Source organism: Pristiophorus japonicus, chromosome 10, assembly GCF_044704955.1.
Source record: "Pristiophorus japonicus isolate sPriJap1 chromosome 10, sPriJap1.hap1, whole genome shotgun sequence".
Lineage (NCBI taxonomy): Eukaryota > Metazoa > Chordata > Chondrichthyes > Pristiophoridae > Pristiophorus > Pristiophorus japonicus.
Window position 1 is genome coordinate 205,054,424 of NC_091986.1, and position 25,282 is coordinate 205,079,705.

Sequence of the window (25,282 nt, forward strand, 5' to 3'; positions counted from 1 at the left end):
TGATTCCCGGGATGGCAGGACTGACATATGAGGAGAGATTGGATCGACTGGGCCTGTATTCACTGGAGTTTAGAAGGATGAGAGGGGATCTCATAGAAACATATAAAATTCTGACGGGACTGGACAGGTTAGATGCAGGAAGAATGTTCCCGATGTTGGGGAAGTCCAGAACCAGGAAACAGTCTAAGGATAAGGGTTAAGCCATTTAGGACAGAGATGAGGAGAAACTTCTTCACTCAGAGAGTTGTTAACCTGTGGACTTCTCTACCGCAGAGAGTTGTTGATGCCAGTTCATTGGATATATTCAAAAGGGAGTTAGATATGGCCCTTATGTCTAAAGGGATCAAGGGATAGGGAGAGAAAGCAGGAAAGGGGTACTGAGGGAATGAACAGACAGGATATTATTGAATGGTGGTGCAGGTTTGAAGGGCTGAATGGCCTACTCCTGCACCTATTTTCTATGTAAACCTGTCCCACCCTCCTTACCCTCAATGACTATCTGTCCCACCTGTGACAGGGACTGTGGTTCTCGTATTAGACTGTTCAGCCACCTAAGGACTCATTTTAGGAGTGGAAGCAAGTCTTCCTCGATTCCGAGGGACTGCCTATGATGTGATGATGATGACAGAGTGAGACCATTGATCTCTCTCCTCTACCTATTATTAACTATGAGAAATCACAGTATCTCTCAGCAGAATTCCAAAGGTTCACAAATCTGTGAGTGAAGAAACTACTTCTCAGCTCAGTCTTAAATGCATAGTTTTGGTCTCCTTATAGTTGCCTTAGACGCAATGCAACAAAGAAAGACTTGCATTTATATAACGCCTTTCACGACCACTGGAAGTCTCAAAAAAGATTTACAGCCAATTAAGTACTTTTAGAGTGTAGTCACTGTTGGGCAGCCAACTTGCGCACAGCAAGCTCCTACAAACAGCAATGTGATAATGACCAGATAATCTGTTTTTCTTTTGTTGATTGAGGGATAAATATTGGCCAGGTCACCTGGGATAACTCTCCTGCTCTTCTTCAAAATGTTGCCATGGGATATCTTACGTCCACGTGAAAGATCAGACATCTCATCCGAAAGACGGCACCTCCAACAGTGCAGCACTCCCTCAGCACTGCACTGGAGTGTCAGCCAAGATTTATGTGCTCAAGTTCATGGAGTGAACCCACGACCTTCTGACTCAGAGGCGAGTGTGCTAACCACTGAGCCACGGCTGACACTACATTGATCCCTGGGACAAGATGGTTGTCCTATGGGGAGAGCTTGAGTAGATTGGGCCTATACTCTTAAGTTTAGAAGAATGAGAGGTGACCATTTAAGGTTGAGCTGAGGAGTAATTTCTTCATTCAGAGGGTTGTGAATCTTTGGAATTCTCTACCCCAAAGGGCTGTGGATGCGAAGTGATTGAGTATATTGAAGGCTGAGATAGATAGATTTTTGAACAGTAAGGAAATCAAGGGATATGAGGATCGGGCGGGAAAGTGGAGTTGAGGTGAAAGATCAGCCATAATCTTATTGAATGGCAGAGCAGGCTCGAGGAATCATATGGCCTACACCTGCTCTTAATGTTCTTACGATCCCTTATCCTGAGACTATGCCCCCTAATTCTAGACTCTCCAGCCAGGCAAAACAATCCCTCAGTATCTACCCTGTCAATCCCCCTCAGAATCTTTTTATTTCCATGAGATCACCTTTCATTCTTCTAAACTCCAGAGACTATAGGCCTAAAATCGGTGAAACCCAAGGCCCACCCAAGTGCCATCCAAAGGACCGCCGATGGCCGCCAAGAGACCGGGCGGTACTTTGCCAGGAAGATTCCACTAGAAGTGGTGGTAGTACCGCCCGGCGGCAAAATAACGGCTTACGCCGTCAATCTGGGCGGCAGCTCTCACTCTTGGCGGCAAAGGCTCTTGCCGCCCAAGTGCCGCCGAGGATGGAGTCAGACCCAGGAAGGGTGGAAGACCTGAAAAAAAAATCATTACAAAGAAAAAAAAATACCAGAACACCTTCAGGAGACCCCATCCAGGTAAGTCACTGTAAGAAAATGTTTTTAAAAGATGTTCACTAACCTTTTCTTGCAGGTCTTCGTACTTACTGTTGGGGTTAGACCAACCTCTCTGCAGCGGTCCTTCCCCTTGTTGGCGCTGACTCCTGTCCGCACCAATCTGGCAGCTCGGCGGGCAGGAGGTCATTACACTACTTGGTCGCCAGCAGCCATCAGTTGGCAGTTTCCGGTGGTACTTTGGTTGCTCTGATAATGACTCCATGAGGCAATGTATTGTACTTAAACTGTAGTGACCTTAGTCCATTTAATGTAACTCCAGAGTGAGGATCACACAAGGTGGCCTGCCTTTTATACTAGGCCTGGCACACCTGTACAGGTAACCTACAAGTCTCCCACTGCAGTGCCCTCTGTTGGCACATCATATGTAATAGTACAAACAGTAAACATGTTTTGATACATGACACTCCCCTCCTGCCCGCTCCAGCCCAAGTGGAAACTGGCACAGAGGGGAGGCTGGAGACAAAACTCAGCGACAGTCGGCGCCATTGGGTGGTAAGGCCACCAATATCGGGGCCTATAGGCCCAATCTGCCCAATCTCTCCTCATTGGATTTGCTTCCAGAGAAAGGATTGAAGATAATGGTGAGAATACAGGTGGGTGGGGCTGAGATCAAAGAGAAAGTGGTCTAGACTTTTACAAGTACATCGAAAGAAAGGGTTGCGAGTACCCAGAGACAAGATAGCTTTGCATTCTGTCCTCCTTCATATTGAAGGCCCGTTTAATTTCTCCAGTCCTGTAATCATTCCATTGCCTTTAGCTGAGACTAATTTTATACTGGAATAAATTACGATCGGCTTTCCAGTTAATACTTTACACACATTGCAATTGAAAATTTACAGGCTCCAGGAAGTATTTAATGTCACCCAAGCTTTTTTTTTTTTAAATCCTGTATATCAAGTTAGAATTACTGTGGAATACCTCAGGAGATAAATTAATCAAATTTAGTGACCGGATTGTCAATCGCACCAGATCGCAATCCATTGGAGAAAAGAAACCTTTGTATTTGTGCCTTTAATAATGAGAGGTCAGATGTGATGACGCACCCATGGTTTTGTGCCATTCCCTGAGACAGCTCAGTACCATCAATGGCAGAAATACTCAGCCTGTCTCACGTGGACAATTGTAGCCGCAAACATTTCATTCAAATTTACCAGTTGAAATCCATCTGTTAATGGAAGTGATGAATATCATAAGAACGTATGAAATAGGAGCAGGAGTAGGCCATTTGGCCCCTCAAGCCTGCTCCGCCATTTAATAAGATCATGGCTGATCTGATCATGGACTCAGCTCCACTTCCCTGCCCACTCCCCATAACCCATGGCTCCCTTATCTTTCAAAAATTTGTCTATCTCCACGTGAAATATATTCAATGACCCAGCTTCCACAGCTCTCTGGAGCAGAGAATTCCAAAGATTTACGACCCTCAGAGAAGAAATTCCTTCTCATTTCCGTTTTAAATGAGCGCCCCCTTATTCTGAAACTATGCCCCCTAGTTCTTGATTCCCCCTGAGGGGAAACATCCTCTCTGCATCTACCCTGTCAAACCCCCTTCAGAACCTTATCCCCAATGTGTTTCATGCTTGAGTAGAGGACAGGGAGCTTATTGAAGCATACGACACGCTCAGTTTTCTATCATTACCATTAGGAGGTGTCCATGACCCTGCAACGCAAAATAATAAACAGAAAGTGAGTGCGGTCACCATGAACCGTATGGGTTGCTCCGCACTGAATCATTCAATGTGATACCAATCCCTCAAGGAACAGTAGGTAAGGCTGGTAGACTACATCAATTAGCACTGCTACATTGCGTGTAACCCATAATCAGACCCCTCACTGGCTGGGAGAACAGTTCCAGTTGGGTGACAATGTTACCAGTCACTTCACACCAAGTAGAAAATGGTAATTTTTTTTAGCAGGAAGGGTAATCTTTCGTTACTGGTTGCTTTTCCAACGCACTCCTGACTGGCCTCCCACATTCTACTCGACATAAACTAGAGGTGGTCCTAATCTCGGCTGCTTGTGTCCTAACTCGCATCAAGTCCCGCTCACCCATCACCCCTGTGCTCACTGACCTACATTGGCTCCCAGTTAAGCAACGCCTCGGTTTCAAAATTCTCATCCTTGTTTTCAAATCCCTCCATGGCCCTCACCCCTCCCTATCTCTAAAATCTCCTCCAGCCCCACAACCGCGCCCCCAACCCCCCCTCCCGCCCAAGATGTCTACGCTCCTCTAATTCTGCATCCCTGATTATAAACGCTCAAGCATTGGTGGCTGTGCCTTCAGCTGCCTGGGCCCTAAGCTCTGAAATTCCCTGCCGAAACCTCTCTGCCTCTCATTCCTCCTTGAAGACGCTCCTTAAAACCTACCTTTTTGAACAAGCTTTTGGTCACCTGCAGCAATTTCTACTTATGCGGCTCGGTTCCAAATATTTTGTCTCATAATACTCCTGTGAAGTGCCTAGGGACGTTTTACTATATTAAAGCTGCTATATAAATACAAGTTGTTGTTGTTGTTGCTTCCCAGTGTTCCCTTCTGCTCTCCTTCCTCCCCTGAAAGCTTTGACCTGGATTTTGCAGTAATAATAATGGTGAGGCTCTCAGCACTCATCGTTATCATGGAGTAAATCAGACAGCAACCTTCGGTGTTTGCACATACGTAGTTAAACGAGGAAATCCGGAAATCGCTGTCCGATTTGCCCTGCTCCTCCACAAGCTTTGCTGCACCTCGGTGATAGATTCAGCATTAAAATGCATGAAGGACATAAGTTGCGGTACTTACCCACTAGTTACTCACAAACACGCCAGAAAAGATTGGGCTGGTGCATTCAGGTGGAAGTGAATTTTTAATCCCTCTTGCCCTGAAAATTTTATTTTTACAAGTGTGGAGTCTCATTCCTTCAAAATTTAATTATTGGCGGAGATTTCCAAAAGAAAATTGATGTTTTATCTTTTTCTTTAACATAAGAACATAAGAAGTAGAAGCAGGAGAAGGCCAGATGGCCCCTCGAGCCTGCTCCGCCATTTAATACAACCATGGCCGATCTGATCATGGACTTAGGTCCACTTCCCTGCCAGCTCTCCATAACCCCTTATTCCCTTATCTTTCAAGAAACTGTCTATTTCTGACTTAAATTTATTCAATGTCCCAGCTTCCATAGCTCTCTAAGGCAACAAATTCCACAGATCCACAAACCTCAGAGAAGAAATTTCTCCTCATCTCAGTTTTAAATGGGCGGCCCCTCATTCTAAGATTATGCCCCCTAGTTCTAGTCTCCCCTTTCAGCGGAAACATCCTCTCTGCATCCACCTTGTCAAGCCCCCTCATAATCTTAAATGTTTCGATAAGATCACCTCTCATTCTTCTGAACTCCAATGAGTAGAGGTCCTACCTACTCAACCTTTCCTCATAAGTCAACTCCCTGATCTCTGGAATCAACCTTTGAACCTTCTCTGAACTGCCTCCAAAGCAAGTATATCCTTTCGTAAATATGGAAACCAAAACTAAACGCAGTATTCCAGGTATGACCTCATCAATACCCTGTACAACTGTAGCAAGACTTCCCTGCTTTTTATACTCCATCCCCTTTGCATTGGCCTTCCTGATCACTTGCTGTGCCTGCATACTAACTTTTTGTGTTTCATGCACAAGTACCCCCCAGGTCCCGCTGTACTGCAGCACTTTGCAATCTTTCTCCATTTAAATAATAACTTGCTCTTTGATTTTTTCTGCCGAAGTGCATGACCTCACACTTTCCACCATTATACTCCACCTGCCGAATTTTTGCCTACTCACTTAGCCTGTCTATGTCCTTTTGCGGATTTTGTGTGTCCTCCTCACACATTGCTTTTCCTCCCATCTTTGTATCATCGGCAAACTTGGCTACATTACACTCAGTCCCTTCCTCCAAGTCGCTAATATAGATTGTAAATAGTTGGGGTCCGAGCACTGATCCCTGCGGCATCCCATTGGTTAGTGAGTGCCAACCCGAGAATGAACCATTTATCCCTACTCTCTGTTTTCTGTTCATTAGCCAATTCTCTATCCATGCTAATATATTACCCCCAACCCTGTGATCTTTTATCTTGTGCAGTAACCTTTTATGTGGCACCTTGTCAAATGCCTTCTGGAAGTCCAAATACACCACATCCACTGGTTTCCCTTTATCCACCCTGTTCGTTACATCCTCAAAGCACTCCAGCAAATTTGTCCAACATGACTTCCCCTTCATAAATCCATGCTGACTCTGCCTGACTGAATTTTGCTTTACCAAATGTCCTGCTACTGCTTCTTTAATAATGGACTCCAACATTTTCCCAACCACAGATGTTAGACTAACTGGTCTAAAGTTTCCTGCTTTTTGTCTGCCTCCTTTTTTAAATAGGGGCGTTTCATTTACAGTTTTCCAATCTGTTGGGACCTCCCCAGAATCCAGGGAATTTTGGTAAATTACAACCAATGCATCCACTATCCCCTGCCACTACTTCTCTTAAGACCCTAGGATGCAAGCCATCAGGGCCAGGGGATTTATCCGCCTTTAGTCCCATTATCTTACTGAGTACCACCTCCTTAGTGATTGTGATTGTGTTAAGTTCCTCCCCCCTTATAGCCCCTTGACTATCCACTGTTGGAATATTATTAGTGTCCTCTACCATAAAGACTGATACAAAATATTTATTCAGAGTTTCTGCCATCTCCATATTCCCCATTACTAATTGCCCGATCTCGTCCTCCAAGGGACCAACATTTACTTTAGCCATTCTTTTCCTTTTTACATACCTATAGAAACTCTTGCCATCTGTTTTTATATTTCGTGCTAGTTTACTTTCATAGTCTATCTTCCCTTTCTTAATCATTTTTTTAGTCATTCTTTGTTGTCTTTTAAACGCTTCCCAATCTTGTCCTCACACTACTTTTGGCCACATTGTATGCCCTTGTTTTTAATTGGATACCGTCCTTTATTTCTCTAGTTAGCCACGGATGGCTATCTTTTCTGTTACACCCTTTCCTCCTCACTGGAATATATTTTTCGTGAGAGCTGTGAAATATCTCCTTAAATGTATGCCAGTCCTATATATATCAACCGTCCTGCACTTTAATCTATTTTCCCAGTCCACTTTAGCCAACTCAGCCCTCATACCTTCATAGTCTCCTTTATTTAAGCTTAGTACGCTGGTTAGAGATCCAACTTTCTCACCCTCCATCTGAATTTGAAATTCAATCATGCAATCATTCCAAGAGGATCCTTTACTAGGAGATTGTTTATTAATCCTGTCTCATTACACAGGACCAGATCTAAGATAGCCTATCCCCTGGTTGGTTCCGTTACATACTGCTCAAGGAACCTGTCCCTTATGCACTCTATGAACTCTTCCTCAAGGCTACCCTGACCAATTTGATTGTCCAATCAATATGGAGGTTAAAATCACCCATCATTATTGCTGATCCCTTTTTACAAGCCCCCACTATTTCCTGGTTTATGTTCCTTTCTGTCTCTTTTATCTCTCTTTTAATTCTATCTTGCTTTCCCTCTCTTTATTTTGCTTCTTGTACAAGATTTTATATCAATCAAATGTTCTTCTTGTGTTCCAAACACAGATGAGGCTGCACACAGGGAGGTTAAAGTAACAGTGACCTCAGTCCTTAACAAGACACTCCAGAGTGAGGAACAGGCCTTAGGGGCCAGCTTATATACAGTGCTCCCAAAGGATACTGGGGTCCCTTGGGACTTCAGGGGATGAGCTCCCTGGTGGTGGAACATGGGAGTGCATGCTATACAGATACACAACAGTTCGACCTTACACTTCCTGGTTTATGCATGCCTCAGTGAGGATTCTTCAATCTGATTGGTTGAAGAGACACGCTGTTGCTTTCCCTCCTCACATATGCCACTGATCCCCTGCAGAGGACGCTGTGCTGCATAGAAACATAGAAAATATAAGCAGGAGTAGGCCATTCGGCCCTTTGAGTACACACCGCCATTCAATATGATCATGGCCGATCCTCTATCTCAACACCATATTCCCGCTTTTTCCCCATACCTCTTAATGCCTTTTGTTTCTAGAAATCTATCTATCTACCTCTTAAATTTATTCAGTGAATTGGCCTTCACCTTCACAGCCTTCTGTGGTAGATAATTCCATAGGTTCACCACACTCTGAGTGAAAACATTTCTCCTCATCTCGGTCCTAAATTTCCGATCCCGTATCCTGAGACTGTGTCCCCTTGTTCTAGACTTCCCAGCCAGGGGAAACATCCTCCCCGCATCCAGTCTATCCAATACAGTCAGAGTTTTATACGTTTCAATGAGATCCCTTCTCATTCTTCTAAACTCTAGTGAATACAGGTCTAGTCGACCCAATCTCTCCTCATACAACAGTCTTGCCATCCCAGGAATCAGTCTGGTGAATCTTCGCTGCACTCCCTCTATATCTTTTCTTAGGTAAGGAGACCAAAACTGCACACAATACTCCAGGTGCGGCATCACCAAGGCCCTGTATAACTGTAGTAAGGCATTCTTGCTCCTGTACTCAAATCCTCTTGCAATGAAGGCCAACATACCATTTGCCTTCCTAACTGCTTGCTGCAACTGCATGTTTGCTTTCAATGTCTGGTGTACAAGGACACCCAGGTCCCTCAGTACATTGACACTTCCCAAGCAATCATTATTTAAATAATACTTTGTCCTTATGTTTTTCCTACCAAAGTGGATAACTTCACATTTATCCACATTATACTGCATCTACCATGTGTTTGCCCACTCACTCATCCTATCTAAGTCATCTTGCAGTGTCTTTGCATCCTCCTCACAACTCACAATCCCACCTAGTTTTGTGTCGTTAACAAACTTGGAAATATTACAGTTGGTTCCTTCATCCAAATCATTTATATATATATATATATATGTGTGTGTAGGATCTCCAAGAACCGTAAGTTGCCGCTCAAAAGCCCGTGAAAAGTCTGTGGGCAGCTGTAAGCGTAATGAATGATGAGCACTGTTCATTCACCGCTGACCGTAAAATCTGGGCTATTGACTCTTGTAGTGGTGCAGTTCCATGAGTTTATAGTGCCTCCAGTGACTCACCCCGAGTAGCCATGCTTCCTGTGTGAGAAGACTATTTGAACATGCAGAACATTATCTCTGAATGGAATCCTGTTTTCACCCACATGCGGGCATTCCCAGCATAGTTCATTGGATGGCAATTGGGAGCACAAACTCTGGCTAAATGTTTCACTTCCATAGTCCAAGGACACCGAGCCCAATTCGGACAACCAGACGCTGCCTAGGCCGAGACATAGAAACATAGAAATTTACAGCGCAGACGGAGGCCATTTCGACCCCTCGTGTCCGCGCCGGCCGATAAAGAGCCGCACGGCCCTCGGTCAGCAGCCCTGAAGGTTACATATAAATCTATGAACAATGAACAATGGCGGACAGGTAACGAGCATCCGGCCCAACCAGCCTGCCCCACACAACTGCGATACCCCATGTAACGCAACATTTTGCACTCCAGAATAGGCTCGAGATTGAACCTGGGATCATCTTGGCTTTAGGGTGCTTTCCATGTTGTGTTTATCCATTGAGCCACTGGGACAATGCATTGGGTAGTTTTAGCAGCTCTTGCATTAAGCCACATTAGAGGTGACAAATTGACTAAAACACTAGAGGGTGGAGCTCATTAGACTAATACTTCTATTTTCTGACTTTTAAAACCGTTTATCCCCAGAGCACTAGGTTACAATAACTACTTGCACATTCATTCCATAGCTTGGCACTGGGATCTTCAATTTTTGTACCTGTGTATGAAATTAAAATGTATGTTTTATACCACACTGTAGAGTACCTCAATGCCCTTAAATCTTTCCTACTTCTTACAATCTACAGGCTTTAAAACTAAACCTGCACCATCTAATCATTACTTAAGTCTGAGACAGCTTGCTTCAATTGGTAGTATTTCCATTTCTGGGTCAGAGAATTGTCAGGCTGATACTTTGGTGCAGTACAGAGGGAGCACTGTATTGGCAGAGGTACCATTATTCAACCGAGGGGTTACATTATCTGCCCACTGATTATGAACAGACAGAAGATCCAGCCCCCAGATATTAAAATGAGGTTCAACCTCCTCTTCAGTGGGATATTGGCCATTCAAGGTTTTTGGTTGAAGGATAATTCCTTTGAACAGCTATGTCCCTTTTATATCTTTTAGACATCCGGAATAATAATGTAGCATTTTTAAAATGTTATTTTTGCACAGATTGTGGATGTCGCTGGCAAAGCCGGCTTTGATTGGCCATCCCTAATTGCCCCTTGAGAAGGTGGTGGTGAGCAGCCTTCTTGACAACTGAGTGTCTTGCTGGGCCATTTCAGAGGGCAGTTAAGAGTCAACCACATTGCTGTGGGTCTGGAGTCACATATAGGCCAGACCGGGTAAGGACGGCAGATTTCCTTCCCTAAAGGACACCAGTGAACCAGATGGGTTTTTAACCACAATCCGGTAGTTTCATGGGGCTAGAATTTCCAAACAATCTGCCAGCGCCCGATTGCCGCCCAAAATACTGCTAGGATTCCTAAAATTATCACCGGTGAAAAATTCCCTCCAAAAAAGAAAAAAAAATCCGCCCAGCGACAAAAATGGGCATTGTACCCCGAATCTCGGCGAAAAAATGGAATCTTGGGCCGATAGGGCGATTATTGAAGAAAATGGGCGATAATTAATAAATTTACTAAAAATTTACACCGAAGCTGAGGGTTGGGCCTAGGAGGAGAAAAATACAAAAAATATTTTTTCAAAAAACATTAAATAAAAAAAAATCATAAAAACATTCTCGGGACCCTTTTCACTTAAATCACTACAAGAGAATTTTTAAATAATTAGTAAAAAAAAAACACTTACCTTTTTCTTGCAGAGCTACTCATCTATCACCCAGCTCCGCTGCATCTCGTGGGAGCTTTTTTTTCCAACTTACCTACGGGTCAAAAATCACGCCAGGGCGATCTATGGACAGTGCACGCCGGCGGGCCGCTCCCCAGCGGTACTTCGAAACTGCTGGCGTAACTCAGCTGGGGAATCTTTCACCGACCCGGTTCTCGGCCAAAATGGCCAATACCATCGAGAAACCAGGCGGTGAACCAGTGCAAATTCTGGCTCATGGGCACCATTACTGATACAAGCTTTTTATTCCAGATTTATTTAATTAAGTGAATTTAAATTCCCCAGCTGCCATGGTGGGATTTGAACACATGCCTCCGATCATTAGTCCAGGCCTCTTGGATTACTAGATTAGTAACATTACCTCTATTCCACCATTCCTGTAACTTCCAGAGATGGTCTTGTGAAGGATCCTTGCTCCTTTTGAATAACAACCTGCAGCCATTTGGATGTTGTTACTGTACATTGGCTTGTAGATGATGTTTATCAAGAGGCTGTGGGATCCTGCCCCATCATCACCACTTACTGTACCATTATTGTGGTCATCCAACATCTCAGGAGGTACTTTTGTGCCTTTAATAAAGACAGAAGACAAAGTGATCTGAAAAAGTCATTTATGGAGATACAATGTGTAACTTTACAAATACACGACTTTTAACTTGGACACAAAGGAACATAGAAACATAGACAAAAAAGACCACGGTCCATCTAGTTCTCCTTCTACCAACCTGGTAGTCGCATGATACAACGATAATGGAGTTGTTGACTAATCATAGCAGTCAGTCTCTATCGATTAGTCGACATGATGCGAGGAAAGTTCAGTGGTGGAGAGTTTTTGGGAACCATAGGTCCAAAGTCACTTGTTCCTTCCAAGCAATGCTACACTCACCACACATCACATCTCACATTACTCATACCCTATCCCGCAATCTCACAAGGTTTCTGCAAAATGAAGTATATGAATGGTGGTGGTGCTATAATTGATATCAGTATCCCTGGGTGAGTAAGGGAAAAAGTGTTGCTAGTGACTTGATTAAAAGTGAAAATATGTAGATGCCAGATGTGGACATGATCAGCTCAGCTCTGATGCTTTCCCATGATAGAGTAACTTGTTAACGACGCATACTGTCTAGGCTCACACTTAAAGAATGGTCACTTGACTAAGCCAATGGAGCATGGTGGGTACTTGCGGAAGCCAAGGTGAGTCAGCAAGACAAAGGAACAATTTATCACTGTAAAAACGTCAGCAGGATCGGAAATGTCACTAGAACTTTGTTTCTTCCTAAGTACCTTTGTATTAGCCCTTATTTCTTTTTGGTGGTGTATCTGTCCCCTTGTCTTGGACCACCTTCATCTTCTCCAACCTTCTCAGGCGCTTCATCTGCTTGGAGCAGGCTTGCTATATGAAATAGCGCAGTGGTTATATTAATGGACTAATCATCCAGAGGATGAGTAAAAGTGGCCATGATTGTCATAATAACCCAACTGGTTCACTAATCTCTGATGTCCATACCCCACCAATATGTGACACCAGTCACACACCAACGTGGTTGATACTTAACTGCCCTGTGAAGTGGCCTAGCAAGCCACTCAATTAAGGACATCGAGGGACGGAAAATAAATGCTGGCCTTATTGGCAAGAATAAAAATAAAGAAAAAGACTTGCATTTATACAGCGCCTTTCAGGACCTCAATTTGTCCCAAAGTGCTTTACAGCTAATTAAACACTTTTGAAGTGAATTCACTGTGTAATGTAGAAAACGCGGCAGCCATTTTGCACACAGCAAGGCCCCACAAACAGCAGTGTGATAATGATCAGATAATCTGATTTTAGCGATGTTGATTGAGGGATAAATATTGGCCAGGATACCAGGGAGAACTTCCCTGCTCTTCTTTGATATATGCATACAGAAGGGTCCTTGGCTTTAGAGTACAAAAGCAAGGGAAACAATGCTAAATCTTTATAAATCACTGGTTAGGCCTCAGCTGGAGCAGTGTGTCTAATTCTGGGCTCCTCACTTTAGGAAGAATGTCAAGGCCTTGGAGAGGGTGCAGAGGAGATTTACTCGAATGACACCAGGGATGATGTGGAGAGACTGGAGAAGCTGAGGGTTGTTTTGTTGAGAGCAGAACGGATTAGGAGGAGATTTAATAGAGCTGTTCCAAATTATGAGCGGTTTTGATAGAGTAAGTAAGGAAAAACTATTCCCATTGGCGGAAGGGTTGGTAACTAAAGGACACAAGATTTAAGGTAATTGGTAAAAACGCCAGAGGCTAACTGAGGAGAAGTGTTTTTCTGCAGCGATTTATGATGATCTGAAATGCATACAGCCTGAAAGGATAGTAAAAGCAGAATGAATAGTAATTTTCAAAAGGGAATTGGATACATACTTGATGGGGAGAAAATTACAGCGCTATGAGGAATGATCAGGGGAGTGAGACTGATTGAATCTATCATTCTATGAATTGGATAGCTCTTTCAAAGAGCTGGCACAGACACGATGGAATCATCCTTCTACATGGCTCAGTGCTGCACCAGGCAGCTCATTAACCCATTCAGCCATAATCTCTACTTGCAGCTGTTCTGTGATGAGCTAATCTTTTATTTTTATAGCAGTGGCATCAGACTCGAGCAATGTTTTAGCAGGTACGATCCTCAGCTTACAGATAAGGTAAATACATCTAGCAAGAGAATTTAGCTCGACCAAAGCCATCCCAGCAAACAATCATCTCAAACCAGATGGCCAATTGGTTCAGAATGGCCTTCAAAGGTTCCCCAAATGTATTTTACAGTGCCAATTGGTCTGATTCTCCCCAACCGCCCACCTGGGTCCTCTCGTTTGGCACCAAACTCCATTACCGCTGCTCGTAAGGTTAGATGCCATTGCAAAAGCCAAACCGTCATCTAATCATAGTTCCCACACGCACACTGCTGTAGTTGCCACAAGCCCAAGAGAACCCGCCAAAAATGCTTCCCCCCACCCCCCTCCAATACTGACTGCGGCCTCCCAACGATAGTGGCTCAGCGGTGGCACTCTTGGGTCAGGAGGTCGTGGGGTTGAAGTAGGACTATTTAATAGAACTATTAGTTGTCCTTCCCGGGGAAGTGCCTTGAAATCAGCCCGGCAACTGGCTGCGGTAGCTTGATCGAAATCAGAGGCGCCAACTCTCACCCCATCACTCCCGTGGTGCAACGTCCGACAGGCATTCCGGAGAGGCACCTCAAACAAGGCAGTGATTGGAACTGTGGCCTTTGACAACAGCTGTTTGGGGATGCAGTTCCGCACAGCATTTGGAGGTGAGGGGTGGAGAAAGGATACAGAAAAATGCCCATCAGTCGGGCAATACAGCTAATGGGATTTATTTTTCTTTGGTGCTAACTGCCTGTTCTCTTTTAACTGTGCCAATTTATCAATTCTCCTGGAGGTGTGTGATGACAAGATTTTAATTATGGTTCTGGTCCCTTAAATATTATTCGACATCTTCCATCATCAGACTGAGAGAAAGACTGGAAAAAATATATATTTCTGGGTTGCCTCGATCAAATGACAGCATAGCACTACATTTTTTCCGTAAAACAACACTCCGAGCTAGGCCAATAATCAACATTCTCAAAGGGAGTTGTTGTCATATCTCGTTTATGCCATCAGATATCGACACAGCAGCGACATAGTAAAGGAAATGTGCAAACGATGGAAGTCTAAACTAAGCCCTGAAAAGACTGCTTTTACACAGCAAGTTGATCAGATTTGATCTTTTATCAGAACGGGCGGAATCTGATGGAGGAAACCCCGTTATTATAATTAATTATATAGATCACTAGCGGCCTCTACAGGCAATAATTAAGTACTGGAACTGTACATTAAAAGAAAAAAAAAAATTTGCATTTATAGAACGCCTTTCACAACCACCGGACGTCCCGAAGCATTTCACAGCCAATTAAATACTTTTTGAAGAGCAGTCACTGTAGGAAACACAGCTGCCAATTTTGCACACAGCAAGCTCTCACAGACAGGAATGTGATAATGACCACATAATCTGTTTTTAGCAATGTTGATTGAGGGATAAATATTGGCCAGGACACCGGGGATAACTCCCTTGCTTGTCTTCAAAATGGTGCTATAGGATACTTTACATCCATCAGAGGGGGCAGACGGGAGCTCGGTTTAACGTTTCATCCGAAAGACCGTACCAAAGTGCATGTGTATATATTTTTTCTCTCTCTCTCTCTCTCTCTAACCCTGAACACTTTGACATGTCTAATACGATCATATATCGTTTGTATTAACTTGGAAACTTTGTCAATGTAATGAATCGAGCTAAACAAGCAAAGGATGTGGTTTTCGGTTTCCGAATAAACACAAACACTTTGAACAATTTAATTAATTGTTCATGATTTTGTTTCAATTTTACGCTTGAATTTTCCCAGGCTTGGTTTATTATTCTTGGCGGCTGCCTTTTCGAGAGGAAGCGACGGAGGCATAGAGCTCACACAGTCAGTCCTCGGGTCACATGAACGGAGCGGCCTCCTCCTTTCTTCAAGAGGCGTGCTCGTGCCTCTCCAGAATCCCAACTAGATTGCAGCTCTGGGTCCAAAGTTTCCTTTGAAGATCCCCGTCGTAGGAAATGTCCGCAGATTGCGTCTTCTGACCGTTGACGTAGTAGGAGCCTCCCTCCCCTTCCAGGTCCGGTGAAACCGCCGCGTATATCACGGTGGAAGCTCCCTGGGCCGAGGTCTGTATGAGAAGAACAAAGCTGACAAAATTAGCAGCCCAGAATTTGCTGCCGAAATAACAGCGAGTTTAACGGCGCCGCTATTATTAACGCAAGATTCGCCCAGCAACTTGTGGCGAGGAGGAGATGCCCCGCGAGTTGTGAATCACCACAAGTTGCTGGATGGTTTGCACTGCTCCGCCATTAGCCTCGCAAAAACGGCACCTCGCCTTCAACCTCCCCGCGAGTTTCGTGAAATTGCTGCATTTGCGCATTTTATCAATTAAACCCACCTCAGAAAGTTAAGGCTGGCACGGACCAGAGTAAGGACCCTTAAATGCCACTCAACCTCTCGAGCCCAGAAAGGGAACAATTAAACTGTGGAGTCTCATTCCTGCAGGTAGTAAATTGCTTTTGGAGATTTTTTTAATTTAAAATTTAACTTTTTTTCTTACTTTTCCTTTTTTTTTTCTCTCTCTCATATATCCCATGAATAAATAAAGAAATATATATATGGCAAAAACTAAATTCAATCTTTCTAAATACATGCATGATTTTGGCACAAAAAGCAAGCAGAGGAAATTATCTGTCGCACTATATAGAAACACAGAAATTTATAACGCAGAAGGAGGCCATTTCGGCCCATTGTGTCCGCGCCGGCCAACAAAGAGCCACACGGCCCTCGGTCAGCAGCCCTGAAGGTTACATGTAAATCTATGAACAATGAACAATGGCGGACAGGTAAGCAGCATCCGGCCCAACCAGTCCGCCCCACACAACTGCAATATCCCATGTATCGCAACACTTTACACTCCACCCCAACCAGAGTCATGTGATCTCCTGGGAGAGGCAAAAAACCAGATAAAAACCCAGGCCAAAAGAGGGAAAAAAATCTGGGAAAATTCCTCTCCGACCCATCCAGGCGATCGAAAACTAGTCCAGGAGCTCACCCTGGCCGTATTCGATTCCCTGCAGTACTTACCATCAAATCTGCACCAGCCAACAAGAGATTATCCAGTCTAATCCCACTTACCAGCTCTAGGTCCGTAACCCTGTAGGTTATGGCACTTCTAGTGCCCATCCAAGCACCTTTTAAACGTGGTGAGGGTTTCTGCCTCTACCACCTTTCCAGGCAGTGAGTTCCAGACCTCCACAACCCTCTGCGTGAAGAAGCTTCCCCTCAAATCCCCTCCACCAACAACCTTAAACCTATGCCTCCTCATAATTGGTCCCTCCACCAAGAGAAGTATGCCCTTGCTATCCACTATATCCAGGCCCCTCAAAATCTTATACCCCTCAAAGAGGTTTTCCCTCAGCCTCCTCTGTTCCAAGAAGAACAAACCCAGCCTATCCAATCTTCCTCATAGCTAAGATTCACCAGTCCAGGCAGCATCATCGTAAATTTTCTCTGCACCCTCTCCAGTGCAATCACGTCCTTCCTATAATAACAACCACTTGGTTCAATTCCTACCTGTCAATATAAGTCAACATGTAACGATTTCTGTAACAGCCGCCTCTCCCATCAATAACAACAATTTATATTTATATAGCACCTTTAACATAGTAAAACATCCCAAAGCGCTTCGCAGGAGTGTTATGAGACAAAATTTGACAGCGAGCCTGATAAGGAGAAATTATAGCAGGTGACCAAAACCTGGCCAAGGAGGTAGGTTTTAAGAAGCGTCTTAAAGGAGGAAAGAGAGGTAGCGAGGTGGAGAGATTTAGGGAGTGAATTCCAGGGCTTAGGGCCTAGGCAACTGAAGGCACGGCCACCAATGGTGGAGCGATTATAATTAGGGATACGAACATATGAACAATGACGAACAGGTAAAGACCATCTGGTCCATCGAGCCTGTCCCACACAACTGCGATACCTTGTGTATCACAACATGTACACTACAGAGGCAAGACAACAGATAAAAAACCCAGGCCAATTTGGGGAAAAAAATCTGGGAAATTCCTCTCTGACCCATCTAGGTGACCGAAACTAGTCCAGGAGATCACTCTGGCCATTAAATTCCCTGCAGTACTTACCTTCTGTAAGAGTTCATCTCCGCCGCAGCCAGAAAGAAATCTAGCTTTTGCTTGACGGAATTCAGCGAGTTTGCATTCACCACGAGAGGGCAGCTTGTTTCAGAGGTCCACTATTCTCTGGGAAAAGAACCACCTCCTGACATCTAACTCAGATCTAGCCTTATACAACTTAAATTTGTGTCCCCAGTCCGGCCTAACCTACTTAGTTGAAATGAACTGTCTATTCCCTTTATTATCTTATAAATCTCAATCATATTCCCCCCTAAGTCTACGCTGCTCTAAGGTAGAGTCCCAATTCTTTTAACCTATCTTGATAACTAAGATGCTTTAGACTTGGAATTAGTTGAGTGGCCCTCTTCTGCACCTTTTCCAGAGCCTCAATATCAGCCACCATGTGAAGAGACCAAAACTGGATACAATATTTTAAGTGCGGTCTGACTAAGGTCTTGTTCAAGGACAAAATAGTATGCCTCACCTTATGCTCAATTGTCAAGAGATCAGAATTAGAGGAGCTCATATATCTCACACGGTTGTGGGGCTGAAGGAGATTACAGAGTTAGGGAGGAGCGAGGCCATGGAGGCATTTGAAAAACAAGGATGAGAATTTTGAAATCGAGGCGTTGCTTAACTGGGAGCCAATGTAGGTCAGCGTGCACAGGGGCTGATGGGTGAATGGGACTTGGTACAAGTTAGGACTCATGGCCACCTTGGGAATAACCAAAGGTTGAAACCAAAGCTCCCTCCTATTCCTTGTCTACATGCATCCCTTCCGCACCATCCATAGCATAGGGGCATTTAAGGAGAAGCTAGAATACACATGAGCAACAAAGGAATCAAAGGATATGTTCATATCTTTTTCTTTTTTTTATTAATGTAGTTGAAGAGGGATGGGAGGAGCCTCATGTGGAGCATAAACATCGACATAGACCAGTTGGGCCGAATGGCCAGTTTCTGTGCTATAAATTCTATGCAATTCTCTGTAACTTCCAGAGTGTGGGGCCAAGTCAACTGAAGGCTGTGCCATCGATGATGGAATGGAGAGCGAAAAGCCAAAGGAGGGCAGGATTGGAAATGGGTCTGGAGGAGGCACGCTGTCGTCAGCCACCGTCTCTGCCGTGAAGGAGTTCTTAGGTGGCTGAACAGTCCAATACGAGAACCACAGACTCTGTCACAGATAGTTGTTGAAGGAAAGGGTGGGTGGGACTGGTTTGCTGCACGCTCTTTCCGCTGCCTGCGTTTGATTTCTGCATGCTCTCAGCGTTGAGACTCGGGGTGCTCAGCGCCCTCCTGGATGCACTTCCTCCACTTAGGGCGGTCTTGGGCCAGGGACTCCCAGGTGTCAGTCGCACTTTATCAGGGAGGCTTTGAGGGCATCCTTGTAGCGTTTCCGTTGCCCACCTTTGGCTCGTTTGCCATGAAGGAGCTCCGAGTAGAGCACTTGCTTTGGGAGTCTTGTGTCTGGCATGCAAACTATGTGGTCTGCCCAGCGGAGCTGATCAAGTGTGGTTAGTGCTTCAATGCTGGGGACGTTGGCCTGGTCGAGGACGCTAATGTTGGTGCATTTGTCCTCTCAGGGGATTTGTAGGATCTTGCGGAGACATCGTTGGTGGTATTTGTCCAGCGACTTGAGGTGTCTACTGTACATGGTCCATGTTTCTGAGCCAAAGGTGGGCAGCGGAAACGTTACAAGGACACCCTCAAAGCCTCCCTGATTAAGTGCAACATCCCCACTGACATCTGGGAGTCCCTGGTCAAAGACCGTCCAAAGTAGATAAAGTGCATCCGGGAGGGCGCTGAGCACCTCGAGTCTCGTCGCCGAGAGCATGTAGAAAATAAGCGCAGGCAGCGGAAAGAGCTTGCGGCAAACCAGTCCCACCCACCCCTTCCCCCAGCGACGATGTGTCCCACCTGTGACAGAGACTGTGGTTCTCGTATTGGACTGTACAGCCACCTAAGAATTCATGTTAATAGTGGAAGCAAGTCTTCCTCGATCTCAAGGGACTGCTATGACGATGATGATCTCTTTGCCAATACCCTCGATTCTACAACCACTTCTGTGCTGTCTGACTGCTTGCCCATTGTCAAGTTGGCACAATGGTCCTGGATATTGCAGTGGGCCACCGCTAGAATCTGCATTTCAATCCAGCCCAGAGTAAAGTCTGCTCTCTCGGACTAGGAGCCTTAAGCAAAATAACTTTGGGGAGTCTCACCTCTACTCCAACAGGCCACAAGTCCACAGCACAAGACTACCAGTGATCTGACAATAATTGGTATTACATTGGCACTCTCACTCAAAGGGCTGGAGTGGGAAATATACAACTCATAATGATGCGCTATGGAATGCTTAAGATGCATTAGCATGGTAATTGGGCTCTTTGAATGTTAACGCATGAAAGCTTAACAACAATAATTTGCATTTATATAACATCGTTCACATAGTCAATGTCCCGAGACGCTTCATAGATAGAAAAATGGATGCTGAGTATCAGTAGGAATATTTCTGTAAGAAGAGGTTGTAACAGGGTCCTTCAACTAAATTTCTCAATGAAGAAATTCCTAGCACGACACCCATTTAGGCACCACTCTATTCATTCTGACGTCTTTCGTTACGTGAGATTCTTCATGAAATTAGTACTGCGGGGCGTCGAGAGAAAATGGCCATCTAAAGTGAAGAAATTGTAAAGGTGACATTCCCTCCATGGTCACCAGAGAACGGAGGTGTGTCTTGAAATGATTCATTGATATTTTTGATTGAATGAAGTGGCGCTGAGGTATGATACTTGGCTCCCAGGTTTGGAGTGAATGTGGTGACACTCTAGAGCCAGTTAGCACACTGCCCGCCCAGCGGGATCCAAGCGGATGGGTGGTTAAAGTGTCAGTCAGGCACGTCCCGCAGCGTTCCCGCCTGTTGCCTTGGTAACAGCGCTGATTTTGTTGTCAAGAAAGCTGCCTAAAGATGTCAAAGTCATAGTACTACGTCACAATTAGATTTCAACCACAGGCCGTGCAAGTCACGCGCAGTGCCAGATCTACCAGTGTAACCCGCTGGCAAGCAGTATCAAGGCCACAGGAGGTCCGAGTGAGTTTGAATTTTTAGCTTTATTTAATGGTTTCCTTGTGGCCAGAAGTCCGCCTCCAGGACCTATATAGGGAAACCTTGGGGGCCTCATCTGCCCTGGACTTCCCCCTCCCCTCCCCCTCCCGACCACGATCCCCATCGGTTCTCTCTCCCCCCCCCCCTTCCTCGACCACTTACCTCAGTGCCAGGAGGCCAGTCCCTCGGGTCCCTGATGGTGGTCTTATTGAAGTGCAAAATTTCACTCAGGCTCACCAGCCAGGTCGTGATTGGGTGGGAGTTGGTTCCCCCAACATGGAGTTAAAATGGCTTTCTGCCCGGCCGAGCCCCCACACGTCCCCAAGTTAAAATTGGGACTTCTGGATCAATAGTACTTCCACCTCAAATTTTGAAAACAATGAATTACTCAAATTTTTTGTCACTGCTAATGCCAGGGGAAGGGGGCAGAATTGAATCCGCAGCATGGTTTCTGCATCAGAGAATTGCATTTAAACCATGGATTGTGACACGAATGCAATTTAGCATTGGTACAGCAGCTGTAAGATCAGGCCCCAGATATTTCAAAACAATTTACACATACCTAATTAGAAATCCATTTCAACCCTTCATTTCACAGTCAAATGAAGGTTGAGATGAAATAGTTTCAATATAAGACTGCAGGGAATGAATCGGAAAAGGAAAATAAAAAGTTTAATGGATATTGACAGGCAAAAAAAAACCTCTTTATATTAATAGGTAATAGTTTGCTTTTCAAAGAGGACTCGAGAATATTTAAATTTGTAATAGTTGCATAGGGCCGGACGTTGTGTGTCTGACTGGTAGATTTTGAAAACAATGAATTACTCACATTTTTTGTCACTGCTAATGCCAGGGGAAGGGGGCAGAATTGAATCCGCAGCATGGTTTCTGCATCAGAGAATTGCATTTAAACCATGGATTGTGACACGAATGCAATTTAGCATCGGTACGGCAGCTGTAAGATCAATAGGCTGCAGTTTGGTACGCCTGCCCCAATGTACTCTCATCCACCTGCTTGTAGACAGTTCATAAGATGCATGAGTAAAGGACTGGAAATATCGCCCTCCCACCTGCCTGGTAACAGCATATTAGACTGAATGGCATATAGGACGGGATGGCCCATAGGACAGAATAGCCTAAGGGACAGTGGCCCTATCGGACTGAATGCCATAGGATTGAATGGCCTTTAGGTTGAATGGCCTTTAGGATTGAATGGCGTTTAGGACTGAATGCCATATAAGAATGAAAGTAAGGGAAATAAAATAATATTTCAAAGAATATAATTTTCATGTTCTTTAGTAGTTCAGTAAATAAATTCTAGTCTATAACAACCCATTTAAACAGATTAAGTGGTTGTTCATTTATAGAATCATGCAGTACAGAAGGCGGCCATTCAGCCCATCATGCCTGTGTCGGCTCTTTGAAAAAGCTGTCCAATTAGTCCCACTCCCCTTACCCTTTCCCCCATAGCCCTGCAAACATTTCCTTTTCAAGTACTTATCCAAGTACTTTTGAAAGTCACCGTTGAATCTGCTTCCACCACCCTTTCAGGCAGTGCGTTCCAGATCACAACAACTCACTGCGTAAAACAAAATTCTGCTCATCTCTCCTCATGTTCTTTTAACAATTACCTTAAATTTGTGTCCTCTGGTTACATTGCTGCATACAGAATCTTGGTGTATGCAAATGGTGCTGCGTTTCCCGACAGAACAACTGTCACTGCACTTCAAAATAATTTGTTATAAGTGAAGAACCTCAAGGCATTTCTGAGAGACATGATCAAAAAAAAACTTACATTTATATAGCGATCACCGGACGTCCCAAAACGCTTTACAGCCAATGAAGTACTTTTGAAGTGCAGTCACTTGTAATGTTGTAATGTGGGAAACGCAGCAGCCAATTTGCACACGGTAAGCTCCCACAAACAGCAATGTGATAATGACCCGATAATCTGTTTTTTTAGTGATGTCAATTGAGGGAAAAATATTAGCCAGGACACAGGGGATAACTCCCCTGCACTTCTTCGAAATAGTGCCATGGGATCTTTTACGTCCACCTGAGAGGGCAGACGGGGCCTCGGTTTAACCTCTCATCCAAAAGACGGCACCACCAACAGTGCAGCCCTCCTTCAGCACTGCACTGGAGTGTCAGCCTGGATTTATGTGCTTAAGTCCCTGGAGTGGGATTTGAACCCACAACCTTCTAACCCACTGAGCCACAGCTGACAACACTACCTTGTGCTTCTGAAATTACGAGCGGATGAACATTTAATGCATTCATTCGAAATTCCTCTCTCTGCTATATTATTAACCAGTTAACATAAATGGAGTAATACCTCCTCTTTAATAGTACATGTAATTTCAAATGAATGGATTAAGTGTTTGGTCCATTAGTATCCCAGGGATGCAAATCCTTATTTTCTGATGCAAGTGCTTCCAATGGCATCCTTACAGTCCAAGTCACTTCTATAACATAAATCGGGTGGTGCACATGCCTTCAGAGGTACAGAATTTCACAAAGATGTTGCACTTCCTGCCTCCAAGGCAAATGCCTTTGGCTGCCAATGCAATTGACCATCATTGGCAGTCCAAGCCATCACCTAGTTGGGGTTGATTTGTTGGCCAGTCACTTGTCACTTGCTGGTCACTTGCATGAATAGTCGCTTTCATTTTTGTGGTTGTGTAGATACAGTTAATTCAACTGTTGCCATATGTGCTCTGCTTCTACCCAAAGCAAGCGCTCTACTCGGAACACCTTCTTGGCAAACGAGCCAAAGGTGGGCAGAGGAAATGTTACAGGGACACCTTGAAAGCCTCCCTGTAAAAGTGCAACATCCCCACTGACACCTGGAAGTCCCTGGCTGTAGACCTAAGTGGAGGAAGTGCATCCGGGCGGGTGCCGAGCAACTCGAATCTCGCTGCCGAGAGCATGCAGAAATCAAGCGCAGGCAGCGGAAAGAGCATGCAGCAAACCAGTCCCACCCACCCTTTCACTCAATGACTATCTGTCCCACCTGTAACAGGGATTGTGGATCTCGTATTGGACTGTTCAGCAACCTAACATAGAAACATAGAAAATAGGTACAGGAGTAGGCCATTCGGCCCTTTGAGCCTGCACCACCATTCAATAAGATCATGGCTGATCATTCCTTCAGTACCCCTTTCTTGCTTTCTCTTCATACCCCTTGATCCCCTTAGCCGTAAGGGCTATATCTAACTCCCTCTTGAATATATCCAATGAACTGGCATCAATAACTCTCTGCGGTAGGGAATTCCACAGGTTAATAACTCTCAAAGTGAAAAAGTTTCTCCGCATCTCAGTCCTAAATGGCCTACCCCTTATCCTTAGATTGTGTCCTCTGGTTCTGGACTTTCCCATCATCGGGAACATTCCTCCCGCATCTAACCTGTCCAATCCCGTCAGAATCACAAGTTTCTATGATAGATAGCACCTTGATCGTGGCAAAACATCCTAAGGCGGTCACAGGAGTGTTAGCTACTGGGCCACACAAGGAAATATTAGGATAGGTGACCAAAAGCTTGTTCAAAGCGGTAGGATTTAAGGAGCATCTTAAAATGAGGAGAGATGGAGTAGTTTGGGGAGAGAATTCCACAGCTTAGTGTCTTGGCAGCTGAAAGCTCATCTGCCAATGGTGCAGCGATTAAAATCGGGAACGCTCAAGGGGGGTAGAATTAGAGGAGCGCAGATATCTTGGAGAGATGTGGGGCTGGATGAGGTTACATGCAACTCTTCGAAGCCTGGAAGCGTTCCTATTGAAGTCTGGAACCATTCCTTTTGTCTGAACATGCTTGCAGAGTAGCACAATGCTCCAAGTATGATCTCATCACTGAACTACACAGGTTGGAGTATCGCGTTGTGCTCAAGATGCTACCTTGAAGATAATTTGCTCTGAATGGAGAAACCAAGATGAAGGGGTCAAAAACTACACTGCAGGATCAACTTCAAACTTTCAAAATTCTTTGCACCATTTAATATGATCATGGCTGATCCAATCATGGACTCAGGTCCACTTCCCTGCCCGCTCCCCTTAACCCCTTTTGAAAAGGGAGGGTGAACAGCCAGTTGTCGTGATGCACATTGGTACCAACGATATAGGTAAAAAAAAAAAGGGATGAGGTCCTACGAGAAGAATTTAAGGAGCTAGGAGCTAAATTAAAAAGTAGGACCTCAAAAGTAGTAATCTCTGTATTACGACCAGTGCCACGTGCTAGTCAGAGTAGGAATCGCAGGATAGCTCAGATGAATACGTGGCTTGAGCAGTGGTGCAGCAGGGAGGGATTCAAATTCCTGGGGCATTGGAACTGGTTCTGGGGGAGGTGGGACCAGTACAAACCGGACGGTCTGCACCTGGGCAGGACCGGAACCAATGCCCTAGGGAGAGTGTTTGCTAGTGCTGTTGGAGAGGAGTTAAACTAATATG

General features: G+C 44.7%; 1 protein-coding gene across 4 annotated transcripts in view; it reads right to left on the minus strand.

Moving 5' to 3' along the window:
• The window catches only part of dhrsx (dehydrogenase/reductase (SDR family) X-linked), a 319,469-nt gene that overhangs the window by 8,716 nt on the left and 285,471 nt on the right, over window positions 1-25,282 (minus strand). Inside the window, exon 7 of one of the 4 annotated variants that reach the window (XM_070892524.1) lies at window positions 11,371-11,573. The exons of 1 other annotated variant lie outside the window; for it this stretch is intronic. In XM_070892524.1, the coding sequence (XP_070748625.1) occupies window positions 11,523-11,573 (51 nt within the window). In that variant the 3' untranslated portion in view covers window positions 11,371-11,522. Of the gene's footprint in view, window positions 1-11,370; window positions 11,574-11,599; window positions 15,737-25,282 lie in introns of those variants that run through there. 2 more of the 4 variants (XM_070892523.1, XR_011595705.1) reach the window with 2 other exon arrangements.